The following is a 14,557-nucleotide window of genomic DNA, read 5'->3' as shown; positions in this document are numbered from 1 at the left end:
ATCGTGCTATAATGTCACTTTAACTTCTTTGAGTAAAAAGCAGAAAGCACTCCTTCATGGGTTTCTGAGTTTCTTATAGGAGCCTGAAACGATCATAGTTTCTGAAACAAATATTGAAGGGTACAGGCTGATGCTAGGAATGTCTCCCAGCACTTTCTGTTTGTTAAAAGTTTGCATAAATTTAGTTTAGATTTTTTTGCAAGTAAAGTCTGAATCTTAAGCATAACAGACTTTTCTGGTAACAAGGTTTAGTTGTACTTACAACGTTAAGAAGAGTGGATTTTGCCATGTATTAAAAAGGCATAGCATTGTTACCCTTTGTATATCTTTTAACCACAAGCCTTTTCAAGGCATTTTGAAAAATATACTATTCTCTTTTCTAAATTCCCTTTTTTGGAGTTTCAAGGTACATGTTTCTGTGCTCTTACCCTGAAGGGAAGATTTAAAATAACTTATTAAGACTAGTAGGAACCAGTCTGCAAAATCGAGTGCATACTTCAGGGCTCATTTATTGTGCAGTCTTGTGCATTATGTGGTAGGCATCACACTACTGTGGTTTTAGCAGGATATGCAAAAGGACAGTTAATAAGATCCTGAAATTCAGTAGAGTGTCTTAATATTCACTTTTTGGGAGTGAATTGGCACAATCTGGTGAAGTTTGGATTAGGAAGTAGATTTGAACTTTCCAACTGGTCCCTGTTTATATAACCAATAGAAGACTCCTGAAATTTGGGGACATCAGAATTGCCCAGGTTAGGTTAATCTTTTATACTAGTCTTTCATTTCTGGTTTGTGGGGCTCAAGTACTTTTGGTTACAAAAGAAATAGGGCTTTGTGGCCTCGTTTTGCAGTAGTCTCCATTTATGCAAATCAGAAAACTACTGCACCACTGGGAGTTCTTATGCAATAGAGGCCTGGAGCTAAACTTGCAGAGAAAGGAACAAGTCAGGATTTTAGAGCAAAAATCTCTGGAGGAAGTTCAAATAGCATCTGCTGCATTGGCTATTGCCAGTCCAATTAGTCTCTCGCTCTCCTGAGCTGTGGAATGTGCAAAATTGCATGAGGATTAGGTTGGTAAAAGTTTACTTTTTAGTTTAAAAATGGCAATAATTCTGTTTAAAGAATGAAAATGCACCTCATCCAGCTGGGTCTGTGTTTAGGGAAACAAATAATACCAACAGTTGCTGGCAATTTTGGAGAATTGCTAAGCAAAACAGAAATTAGTGATAAGGTCCTTAGGGCTTATTGCATCTACAAACTTGTGACTCTTTTTAGTACAAGGTTATTTGTTTGGTCTTTGCCCTGGGTCCTGAATGCATGTAAAATGACACTTTCCAATCCATAGTTGCCTGGGGATCACTAAGTTGCTTTGGCTTGCCCTTTTTACCCTTGTAGTCCAGTGAGGAAATCAGTTCTGGGAAAGTTGCAAAGTCAAATTAAAATGCGCAAATGATTAGCTCTCACAGCACAGCTGTGCAAACTAGTTTATCATGAGACATTAGTAGACACAGAATGATTGAAAGGGTATGTGCGGAAGCTTGTAAATCACCAGCAGTGTTGTTAACCTTAAGAGTTAATAAAATAAAAAAATCTTGCTGGAAAATATTCTGAGAATTGTATAAAATTATTTTCATTTTACAGGTTTCAGAGTAACAGCTGTGTTAGTCTGTATTCACAAAAAGAAAAGGAGTACTTGTGGCACCTTAGAGACTAACCAATTTATTTGAGTATAAGCTTTCGTGAGCTCAAATAAATTGGTTAGTCTCTAAAGTGCCACAAGTACTCCTTTTCTTTTTTCATTTTACAGAGTTTGCAGTATAGTAGCCACTCAAGTTGGGAGTGGGGAGTGTTTGCAGAGACTAGAGAGCCTCAGGCCTCACAAGCCTCTGGATGTTGAGGTTCTGCAGGGATGGGACCACACACATCTGTGGACACTGAAGATGTCCATATAGATGAATGTGTCTGTGTGATGCTTCATTCATGCTTCTCCCTGGCAGCACAGCCTCTATAGGAACTATGCGGCAATGACTGGATGTCTCATGACTGCTCAATAGCAGCTGGATCTGTATTAACTCTCAGATTTCAAATCTGGGTGGTGGTTCAGAGTGTGGCCGGTCCCCTGAGCCAGCCTTAACTTGAAAAATTTGTGTCGTCCCTTCTCTATGAATCCCCAGTGGAGAGGCATCCACAGAGTTTCAGTGAGGGGGAAACAGTGCTATGGAGGCAGCCTCTCGATGCAGACAGGGGTAGCAGGAGCACTCCTGCCCTTGGTTATCATATTTTAAGAAGCAAAGATATATAAATATCAAGATGGTATAAAAATGTACAGTATGGCATTGCATTCTGTTACGATATTTAATACAAATATTTCTCATTAAGAATTCAGTTAAAAATCTTTTTTTAAAAAGCGGCCAAGTTTTCCTGTGTTGTTGATGTTTTGTGTCCTCTGAATTCACTTAGGAAGACAGAATAGAGGTGAGGGCAGGGCAGGGGACAGGCCATAGAATTATTTATTTGAGTGCTATGGTAACACCGACAGACCCCGGTCATCGGCGGTAGGGATCGAACCTGGGGCCTCTGGAGCTAACTGGCTGTTAGGTAAGGCTGTAGAACAGACTCACTTTATCTCTCTTGCTAAGTGGTCTCTGTGCCACTAGATGGGGCAGAACACCACACCCAGGAGATGTGTGGGTTACATACTTCCCGTAGCTGAGGAAGCACGCCCTGAGCTTCAGAGACTTCCCAGTTGAAATCCTGGATGAGCCCACACTTGTAATACCGACAGACCGTGGTCGTTGGCAGGCGGGCTCAAACCTGGGACCTCCGGAGCTTAGTGCATGAGCCTCTACCACGTGAGCTGAAAGTCAACTGCCTCTTAGCTAAGGCTGTAGAGCAGACCCATTTTCTCTCTCTCTCTCTCAGGGGTCTCGGTGCCACTAGTTAGGGCAGAACACCACACCCAGAAGGTATGTGGATTACACTATGTGTTTACATGGAGTGAAACCCATACGCTCCAATGGAGAAAGATTGGGAGAGGAACACATAGGCTGACTCTGCATATGCAACCACATTTTCAAAACCATCCAGTTTTTTTGTGGTACTTCCATTTTTGGATGCCCAACTTTAGATGTCTTGTGCCTGATTTTCAGAGGTGTCAAACATCCTAAGCTCTTATGGAGGTCAACTGGACTTCTGGGCACTCAGGACCTGTGAAAAGCAGGCCCCTGAGGTCTCAAGTATGGCACCCAAAATCAGCTGCCACGTTTCAAAGTGTTGACTTTAAATAACATGCACTTTATTACAGTGAACAATATAAGTTCATAACCCCTGTGAAAATTCCTTTGCTTGACTGAGCCCCCTCAAGAAACTTCATAATCAAAATAGATTAAACTTGCATATTCTTGTAATATTATTTATTTGCATTCCCATTGCAGTGACTGTAGTTAGTGTGATGAAGGGTAACTTGTTATTGTTGCTTGTTGAAACTGGATTTAAAACTAGCCACATCAGCTGCAGTTTGGCGAGACTATAACAGGTTTAGAAAAAACCCTGTGTAATCAAAAGTAGCTCATTTGTTGTTCAGCCAACCGTGTAATAAGCAAAGAGGCAGTTTAGTTGACTATAGCCAACAGTGAGTAAAAAGAAAAGTATAATGGGTTTCAAGTAAAGCAAAGGGAGTGAATATCATTTTTTATAGTTACAAACAAATTTGGGGTCCAATCTACAGCCTTTACTCATTGGAGCAACTTAATTGACTTCAAAGGGAGTTGTGGATGTTCTGCAACTCTCAGGATAAGTCCACAAAACCCTTGAAGTTTTGTTTGTCTTCTAAAGTGATCAAAAATTCCCTTTCAGGGACTTATACTGTACCCACTGAAATAAATGGCAAAACTCCTATGGACTTAAGTTGGAGCAGACAAGGACTTAAGTGCTAATACCCCTGATTCTCCTTTTACATACACCAGGTGTAACTCCATTGATGTCCATTATATCAGGATAAAATCAGTGTATGATCAGAATCAGGCTGCTGTGTATGGAACACTGAAGTTGCCCAATTCAGCTTCTGCTCAATTTCCGTTCCCTTGCAAGCTGAAAGGAGATGTTAGTATATGATTTTCACTGCAGGAGCCTGTTGGTAGCAAATAACATTTTCAAATGGGACCCTTCAATGGACTAGGAGCCTTATATTCTTATATAGAGCCTTATATTCTTGGTAATCACTGACTTTGTTTGGTTTTTAAAACTGTACTGTAGGAGAGAGGGTTTAAAACTCTGTAGATTTTTCTCTTACTAATTATGAGCCATGATCATGGTTCTCTTCTTGCTGACACCAATGCAAATCACAATTAACTCCACTGAAGTCAGTGGTCCAGATTCTTTGTTGGCGCAAAATAGCATCTTAAGCTCCACTGAAGCCAGTGAAAGTACGCTTATTTACACCTGATGAGTATCTGGCCCAAAGAGTAAAACCGGTGTGCAGGAGAAAAGAATCCGGTCCAGTGGGTATCAAGGTATAAGAAGATATTCACACCCAAAGCAAACCTGATCAAATTTGTTTTATTACTAGTTTAGCATTGGCGGGTATGAACTGCTCCATTTTGGCCAAAATTATTTTCTCTCCCACACCCCCCACTCCAACCAAATATAGATATATGAGAGAGAGGCACCTGAAAAACAGTTTGGGAGTGGGGGCAGTGTTCAAAAGCAGTTGACTAAATTGCCCACATAGTGATTAAATAACGGGTTTTTTTTCTGTCTTACTGTGACTTTGTAACATAGAGAGAACATTAAACTATTGGCAACTATCTTATCAACCTTCAAAAACTTAATTTATGCATTAATGCATTTAGGCTGTATTCTGGAGTGGAAGAGGGGTGATGGAAGTACTGTGGTGTGAGCAGGGTGCGGTGGAACTAGACCCGATGTACTTAGTGATCCTGGCTGACGGAGTGGATCCTTTGGAGCCGTTATCCATTGGCACAAGTTAGCTGTAAGCCTGCTCTAACTTGCACTTGGGACTGGTTTGGCTCCTGGCAGTCCACAGGATTGAGGGCTGGAAAGGTGGTATAAAAAGCCGCCTCTCCCCTTCCCCTCCTTTCTCTCAAGTGTGCTGAATGCTGCTGTAGTGCATCTGAGGATCTGGCTTTGAGTATAAACCCGTAAGAAATAGTTCAAACTAAGATGCAAAATCTATAACGATTTGCCATTCTTAGTCTGAGTAGGGGCATGATGCCATATGTGTATTGCTCATCTTGTACTTTACAATCTTATTTATTTACCTTTCAGTGCTTCTGTTTAGATAAGGATATTGCATAAATGACTTCACATCTACTGTAATATATCTGCAGATGCACCATAGGATGAAAATATTTGGGAGGAAATGCACAGAAGAGCTTCCATACAGGGCTTTAAAAACTGAACAGAGTGTAAACACTTTTTACTGAGTGGATTAATGTCACCAGACAAATTTAAAATAATGGTGTCCCATCTGCATATGCTCAGAAAAATTCACTGTAGAGAGTGGATGCCACCAAAGCTGTGAGAAACATATCCAGCTATTCCTGAGCTACTATGGATCAAAAAAATATTTCAACTCAGTATCATAAAATGATGCAATAAATATATCTGGTCACTTTCTGCATGGGTCAGATATTAGAATTTTGCAACAAAGTGATTCGCACTTCTCGTAAAACCAATGACAAATTGTGTTGATTTTTGTCAAATATTTGTACTGAAAGCTTTATTCAAAGTTGCTCCTAGCAAATGTTACTGAATTCCCAGGCAAAATACATAAACTTCTTAAAATGTTCATTTCACAACCAAATTGACCACTTGGTGCTTATTTTTTATGGTAGTATCAAGTGTTAAAAGTTTCTGCTTGAATTTTGTTTAGATCTTTCAAGTTGCATATGTCATAATCAAAGCTGCTAATGCTCCCCGACCTGGAAACTGGATTTTGGAACGTTCAGTGGATGGCACGGAGTTCAAACCATGGCAGTATTATGCAATTAGTGACACAGAGTGCTTAACTCGTTATAATGTAACACCAAGACTTGGGCCTCCTACTTACAAGAGAGATGACGAAGTGATCTGCACCTCTTATTATTCCAGGCTAGTTCCATTAGAACATGGAGAGGTATGCTGTCTGTTTTTGCACTTGTCATTTGTGAGCATGAATGAGGACTAATTGCAAGTTTCAGAAATTTTAAATTACAGTTGCACAATTTATGCCTTCCAACATTGTCAGATGCTTTGGATTGTTATGATGCCTTTAATGATAGTATCTCTGTTTCATTTACCAATATAACAACTTAAAACAATGTGAGGAAAAAATATCTTTGGCTCTGCGTATTCTAGTTATAAACTCTTTGATGTCTCTCTTCACATAATTTGATTATGGCTACTAATTGTGAATTAGGTACTTTATCTTGAAAGAATAAAGCATAGAGACTTTATGTACATCCAGGTGTTTAATTTAAAAAAGAACATCTCTTATTTAGGAGCACCTGGTTTTGTAAGATAAAGCTGCAAATGCTGTCTGAAATGCTCTGCTCTGCACAGCTGGAATTGGAAAACAAGCCCTGGCATTGTTTCAGGGACAGAGCATAATTAAAAGAGCTGTGCATTGTGCAGGCTCACTGTTGATTGTTCTTTCTTTAACCAAGACTATTCATGGTACTTATGTAATTTATTTCAGAGAGGCAGCAACATAATGAAATGATGCATTAAAATCGGTGGTTAGTCTATTGTGACAAGTCCTCCTTATGTGGTAATAAACCCAGTCTTGGCCTATGGAGGTTGCTAATAACCCTTTGTTTAGTAGAAACCAGTAAATTCTCTTCTAATCTTCTAGATTAAAATAAAATTGGAGTACGCACAATTAAGGATTGAAGTTTTACAAACATTGCCTTTTTCACATTTGAAATCCCAGTTTTGGCCCCCACAGTGAAAGAAAACCTGATGAGCCTTGGGTGATTTTAAGTCAAGCATATTTGAATCAAGTATTTATCATAGGGCTGTCCAGAATGGGTGAAACTGGACACACCGAAAAAAGAAAAGGAGTACTTGTGGCATCTTAGAGACTAACCAATTTAGTTTTGTCTAATGCAGCAAAAAATGTTTCAACAGAAAAAAAAAATTAAATAATATTTTAAAAAAATATTACTTCTGTAATAAGGGAATATATGGGCTTTCTGATGACCTAGCCCACCAATTAAAGTTTCTCGGTGTGTCCAGAGTAACAGCCGTGTTAGTCTGTATTCGCAAAAAGAAAAGGAGTACTTGTGGCACCTTAGAGACTAAGCAATTTATTTGAGCATAAGCTTTCGTGTAAGGAGTACTTGTGGCACCTTAGAGACTAACCAATTTATTTGAGCATAAGCTTTCGTGTAGCTCTTGAAAGCTTATGCTCAAATAAATTGGTTAGTCTCTAAGGTGCCACAAGTACTCCTTTTCTTTTTGCGAATACAGACTAACACGGCTGTTACTCTGGACACACCGAGAAACTTTAATTGGTGGGCTAGGTTATCAGAAAGCCCATATATTCCCTTATTACAGAATTAATATTTTTTTAAAAAAATTTTTCTGTTGAAACATTTTTTGCTGCATTAGACAAAACTAAAAATATAACTAAAAGAGAAAATATAGGAGAAAAAACCTCTGTGTATGAGGAAATATACATATAAAGAGAACACAGCTAATAAACCAAATTAGTTATGAAAAAGTGAACAGCTAGTTTTACATCTTACCATATAAATCTTTACAAATTGCACAAGAGACATTCTGTGAGGGATAAATTCTGTACTCCTTTCTCATTGTCAGAGTGTCTTCCACATCTGTGAGCAGAAGGGTCCCAGATCTAGTAGATCCAGACTAGTGCATAGAAGGCAAGGAATGATCTTCAGCATGCTCCTTCTCCCACCCCTTTCTTTTGACCCTGCAGAAGTCCCACCAAAAGTGCCCTATAGACATTGGATTCTGGGAATGGTGGTTCCAGGAGGATGTGACTCATAAATCAGGCAGTTAATATTATTAATACTGAAATTGCGAACAGTATGCAGAATTGATTTGATATCTCTGATACATTGTACCCAATAACCCCATTTTGTTTGTGGGTTTTTAAGTCTTGACAGAAAGATGTTTTTTTTTTTTATCATAACTGGGTTATAATTAAGCATATAGTGAAGTCAGTCCCTCTCTCTAGATTCACACTTCATTGATCAATGGTAGACCTAGTGCTGATGATCCTTCGCAAACGCTGTTGGAATTTACCTCTGCACGATACATCCGTCTTCGCCTGCAACGTATTAGAACCCTTAATGCTGACCTCATGACTCTTAGCCACCATGATCCTAAAGACCTTGATCCCATTGTTACCAGAAGGGTAAGCTGATCTTTTGTATCTATGGTTCACCACACCGGACAGTAAAGGCTAAATACTGTCCGTCTTGATGAAGGACTTGAACCTCAACATTCACGATAAGTAAGATTTCATGAGGTTGTTAAGTAAACGTTGCCTTCTCTGTAATGTTACTACATTGCCTGCAGGGGACAGCTATTCCCAAGAAAGATTTTTCAAAGCTGTTTTTTTCCTTCAGATGAATTGCCATTTAGCTACTAACCATGAGGTAGCATTGCTAACATTTCATCAGCAAAGGTAAATATGTGATTTATTTGATGAAAATGTCACTTTAGGCAAAAAGTAAATATATGAGTTACATTTCATGTTAGTGTACAGTAATTTTTGGTGTATTAAGTATTTCAGTTGCTAATGTGTTGATACATGAAATATATTACTAGAAAACAGAACCCGGTGTGAATTACAGTGCTGTCTAGTGGATGGATCCTTTTGCCAACTTGTCTTTAAGCCCAAGGGTATTTATTAATATTAATATATACCATTTATATAGAACTTGGAAATATTATCTGATCCTCACAACATCCCTATTTTACACTTCCCTGAGACACAAAGAGGTTGAAGTGACTTGCTCAAGACCTCACAGGGAGTCAGGGACGCAGCCAAGAGTAAGTTCACTGACTAGGGCACGCTGCCTGTGAAGTTTAACTGGATGCAGTAGTATACAAATTAACTAGTGAGTCCCTTTCTTCTTTATAATTTAGTTGTTTGTTCCCCTTCTTTATTTGACCATGACACATTGGGTAAAACATCAATGATTTAATGTATTCACTTGCTAAAGTCTTTTGATTGTTTGTGTGACTATACAGCATGGAGGGCCTCATCTGTTGAGGGGAGGGGAATGTGGAGAGTATCTCCAATAAACATTTGTACTGTGCAAACAGAATCAAGTCTAGACCAGTAATACATATACTTGGTGCTTTAATGGGGCCAATTTCACAAAGGTGAAAACAATTATGAGTCAAGCTGGGAAGAAGAATTTAATCAGGAAAATGTGAATGATAATTGAGAACCATTTAAGAACACTTTATTAGATGCCCAAAAAGCTACAATCCCACAGGTTGTAGCGAGAGAAAAGGCAGTGCCACTAATTTTTAGTTCTGTTCCTCTTTATCTTAGGACAAGGTCTAACAGAGCATTCCACCATGTTGGCTGCAATACTTTCTGAGTTAGGAAATTGTCATTTATAATGTTTAGAAATTCCCAGGGTGTTTAGTACTCGCAGCTTGAGACCTCCAGCATATGTCACTCCAGATGAAGTCTGCTATGATCTCATACTCTTTTTCCCCTACACATTATAAATAGGCGCATAAGGAGCGGTCATCCCGTTCCCAAGTATGATTTGGTGGTCTTTAGCAGATACCACCTAATATCTTTGCGCTTTAGCTGTTAAGATATTGATCCATACTCATTCAACATTATTTTTTTTGAGTGATCAGTGACTCAGAAACAGGTAATGCTATTTTTGACTAAAAGCCCCCGCCTTTTGCTCACTCAATACTCCCTAAACAGTTACAACCATTGATTTTAACATACCAATTGTGTGAATCATCTCATCAGATTTCAGTAATACCAATTAGATCGAATTTAAGATAATAAATGAGCAATTCCAATTCCTCTTGTTTATTACCCAGGCTCCTAGCGTTGGTATTTAGGCAATAGACTATAGAGGTATACTGTCCCCTTATAGTGTAAGGAGTCTCTGTTCAACTGAAGTCACTGAGGCCTTTCTGCAGATCAGACCAAAGAAAGAAAGAAGAAAAGGAGCTAGCTTGCTCCAGCTCCTTTCAGAGAATCAAAAAAACCTGTCAGTAAACTGGTCTGTACACACAGAGCACCTACTGCGTCTGTCCCAGCAGCCTCTAGGGGCCTTAGACTTGAGTGTCTTGAACCCTTTCCCCAGAACTCTTGGAAAGACCTTATTCACAATCCCTGTGAAGTGCCTGCCAAACGTGCTTACACTGAAGCTGTAATTGAACCCAGCTGCATCATATCCTGCCTCTTTCTTGTTCTGAAAATTAATTCCTTCCCTGCTGTCCAGATACATGGGGCTTATACACATCATCACACACAGCATCTGGTACTTCGCTGTCCTACTGTTCCTTAAGCTAAACATTTGAGCAGAGCAATACAGTACATCAAAACTAGCAGCTCAGAGCTTGTGTGAGGGAAGTTCATGAGTAGGTTTTGAATGAAAGTTGGGAATCCCCAGTTTTGAGAACATACAATGCCAGGATTTAAATTAAATTAAAATTCAAGTCTACAGGTTGTTATGTTGCTACCCAGAAAACATTCTGTTAGGTCATCTGACATCCCTCATGGCAAAAGTGGATTTTTGAAGTCATATTCTGGCTAAGGCACAAGTGCAAAGAACCATTGAAATCAAGGAGTTGTGCATGCTTATCCATAATTAGAATTTGTCTCTTAATTTAATAAAGACTACAGGGAAAAAGATCTAAAAATTTGCAAAATGGCAAGCTTGCCCAGGTTTCAGATATCCAATGTCAAATTGTTTGGAACATATCTGTTCTCAGATCAATACAATATTGATATTTTATTGTCCTTTAGAATTTAAGAGAAACCTGAAATGTTTCCAACTCACTTCCTTTTCAAACTTATTTTTGTCCAGTATTACTATTCAATAAAGGATATCTCTGTTGGTGGCATGTGTATTTGCTATGGCCATGCTCGAAGCTGCCCACTGGATGAAACCACAAAGGTATGCTTTAATTATTTTTATTTTCACAAAACAGTCTTTTGAATAAAAAGTTTAGTTCTTTGCACAGAGAGAGAGAGAGAAAGATATTGTGGGGAAAATCGAAGGGAACATATATAAATTCTGGCCTCGATTCAGCAGGTATTTAAAGCAGGTTCCTAACTTTAAGCATGCCCTCACTTAAAGCCGTGAATTGTCCGATTGACATCAATGGGAGTAATAGTCTGATTAAAGTTAGGCACACACTTAAGTACCTTGCAGAAATGAGGCCTAAAAGCTTGATCCTGCAAATACTTATGCACTTTACACATGTAAGTAGTCTCATGATTTTGATGGGAATACTCACATGAGTAAAATTGCGCAGGTTAAATCTTTGCAGGATTGAACCCTTAATGTTTGATCCTTTAAATACTTTGTGGGTGGAACTCTCATTGACTTCAGTGGGAGTTCAATGAAAGGAACACTTACAGAATCCAGCCTCAGGTACATATGGGGAAGGACACTCCAGTTAATAACTTTTGAACAAATGAGGGGCAGAATTGCCCTCCAGCACAGTTCTCTTGTTTCATATTTTCTACAGAAAATTTGAATTGGTGTTAATATCATAAGTGCAGATATAGATGTTTTCCCTTTTGTCCTCTTCTTCCGCTCACTTTTTGATACAGCTGGATAATCACATATATGGAATTTCAACAGAGAAAATGTTCACTGATAATATTACTTCATATTTAATCTTAAGGTTCCTTTGAGTAAAGCTATATATATATATATATATATATATATGCTACAGGCCAAGTTTTGCAATCTTTACTCATGCTGAACTCTGTAGAACTACTCCTCTGAGTAAAGGGCTGTAAATTCAGGCCTATAATATGTTCTTTTATTCTTCATTCTGTCTACGTGCTGTAATTTTCTTCCCTTCGCTATCTAAACTTACTGTTCTCAGGTAATGCACTTTGTTTGGAAGTGAACTCTTTTTGTCTTAGAGCCTAAATTTAAACAATGCTTTTGAGTGTAGCAAAGGCACTAAAGACATGATCCTGCAGCTCTCACATGGCAGAGTGATAGGACTTGCTCCGATAGGATAAATACCTGAGGAAGGGCCTCTCACATCAATAAAGGTAGCCGGACTGGGTTCTAGCATGTCTATAAAATTGCAAAACAGTTGTGGTATTTAAAATTCTGTGGTAGAGTAGATTTGATATTAGTCACTCGGTTGAGTTTTCAGGACCTTGGTAAATGGCCTATTTTTTTAATTTCTACAATTTCTTTTTTAGAAACTGCAATGCCAGTGTGAACATAATACATGCGGAGAGAGCTGTAATGAGTGTTGCCCTGGTTACCATCAAAATCAATGGAGACCAGGAACTATTTCTGCTGGCAACAAATGTGAGAGTAAGTAGTTACAAAAGTTGGGGTGCTTAATGGGTCCGTAAATGTTGACAGTTTTGTTCAATAAGGACCTAATCCAGTTCCCACTGAAATCAATGGAATGACTAGATCAGGTACTAGAAATAGTAGTTTTCTTAAAGTGAAAAAACAAACAAACCACACACTAGAAGTGGAAGGTATGGTCAAAAATCATAAGATGATAATAATTTGGATTTCCTTTGAAATAATAATATTTTATTAGATACGATAGATCAATAATAATGTTGAGGCTGCGGAAATGACATTCGTAGATGATCAGACAGAAGAGACTTAGTGTTTGACTGTGCTACAATGAAATTTAACACTTTCACATTGGTAATTATGGCTGCTGCTTGTTGCTTAAATATTGTTACATTCCTAATTCAGTCTTAGTTAAACATAGTCATTCTTACAACATGAAGACTCTGAAAAAGCAATCTAAATGGCCAATAAATTGCAAACTATGCTGAATGTCTGATAAAATGGCATAGGCTCTCCCAATAGTTGCCTATTGGCACACATTGCTAAGATTTGTTAGCCACATTTTCTTACTTCACATCTTTAATGCCTGGAGCAAGCCACAGACATTTAGGAGCCTATTAGGCATAGTTCATTTTCCAGTTGAAGCAGCCCGGCTAGTAGAACCTTTAGAGACTAACTGCATTTAGAGATGTAGAATATTTTATTAGTATACAGGCCCAAGTCTCCTCTCACTTAAATATGTTTTACACTGGTGTAGCTCTAGTGACTTCAGTGGCATTAGTCACTGGTATAAGTGAGGAGAGGAATTAAGCTGATAGTCTTCAGTAAAGTAGAATGCTAAAGATGTAAGAACACTTACTAGTAATTACACATGTCACTGAGGGGTGATAAGGTTGGGTTAACGTGAGCTACAGAACACCATTAAAAAAAAATGTTGCTAACACTGTGATTGTTTTAAAAGTTACCTGGCCAGGAATGAGATAAATGGGTATTACTGTTTTTGTACAGCACAGCCAAGGCAAAGCATCTGACATGGATTGCTTTACTGTTCTACTTGTATTTTTTACTCTTTTTATTTTGGATGTGCTGTAACTGTTAGAAAATGTAAATAAAAATGTATTTCTTTGCAATTTCTTTTTAGAGTGCAACTGTCATAACAAGGCAGAAGATTGTTATTATAACCAGGGTGTGGCAGATCAGAATAGGAGCATAAATATTCATGGACAGTTCATAGGAGGTGGAGTCTGTATAAACTGCACTCAACACACTACTGGAATCAACTGTGAGATCTGTGCTGATGGATACTATCGGCCATATAAAGTAAGATTTCTCAAACTACAGCTGATTGCTTTGATTAATAATAAATGTCGTCATATGCGTATTTCAATCCATTGAATGTTATTAAATTTAATTTCCACACTTAGAGTGTGACTAAAAATTGTAAAGTCTTAACTTCGTAGCTCAGATACCAGTCTTGCAGTTTCCGAGTAAATTTAGGCTGATTCTCTAGCATGTTGAAAGGATAGTCCCAATTCCTTTGTAATTAAAGATAACTCTTATAGTCATATGTGATTCTTGTAGAAGTGATGAGCTATTGCAATAAACAGTATTCTTCTCAATATTTCATTTAGTAAGTATGTATAGCATATGCTCTTTTTGGGCCCATCTACATCTTATATCTTATAGTGACTTTCCAGTCAGTTGTATTAAAGTAGAAATTCTGTCCCTGCCCTCATTCATCAGATACATAGATACATTTGTTACAATCTGGCTAAAAAGGATAAACATCACTAGAAAATTAATTTTGTTTTACTTCCAGCAATCTAGGTAGGTTTCCTTACGTCTGGACGTACTGTGGCCAAGTGAGTAACCTCCTGTAGCAAGGACATTTACTCTTCTCAGTATGGAATTTTCTGTTTTCCAGATAAGGCATTGATTCAGCAAGTTCATCCACGGGGCACATTAGGGAGCTCAGGTCTATGTTCTCAAGCACAGGTGTGAGTGGAGGCCATGTATAGTTCAAGTATAGTTAG

At 38.3% G+C, this 14,557-nt stretch overlaps 1 protein-coding gene across 1 annotated transcript in view; it reads left to right on the top strand.

Moving 5' to 3' along the window:
- Positions 1–14,557, top strand: part of LAMA1 (laminin subunit alpha 1) — a 153,900-nt gene that overhangs the window by 44,706 nt on the left and 94,637 nt on the right. The window contains 5 exon segments of the mRNA XM_073331559.1: positions 5,894–6,136; positions 8,204–8,383; positions 11,046–11,135; positions 12,410–12,527; positions 13,666–13,844. Coding sequence (XP_073187660.1) covers positions 5,894–6,136; positions 8,204–8,383; positions 11,046–11,135; positions 12,410–12,527; positions 13,666–13,844 — 810 coding nt within the window.

Source organism: Lepidochelys kempii, chromosome 2 (genome assembly GCF_965140265.1).
Source record: "Lepidochelys kempii isolate rLepKem1 chromosome 2, rLepKem1.hap2, whole genome shotgun sequence".
NCBI lineage: Eukaryota > Metazoa > Chordata > Testudines > Cheloniidae > Lepidochelys > Lepidochelys kempii.
This window is presented reverse-complemented; position numbering and strand designations above follow the sequence as displayed.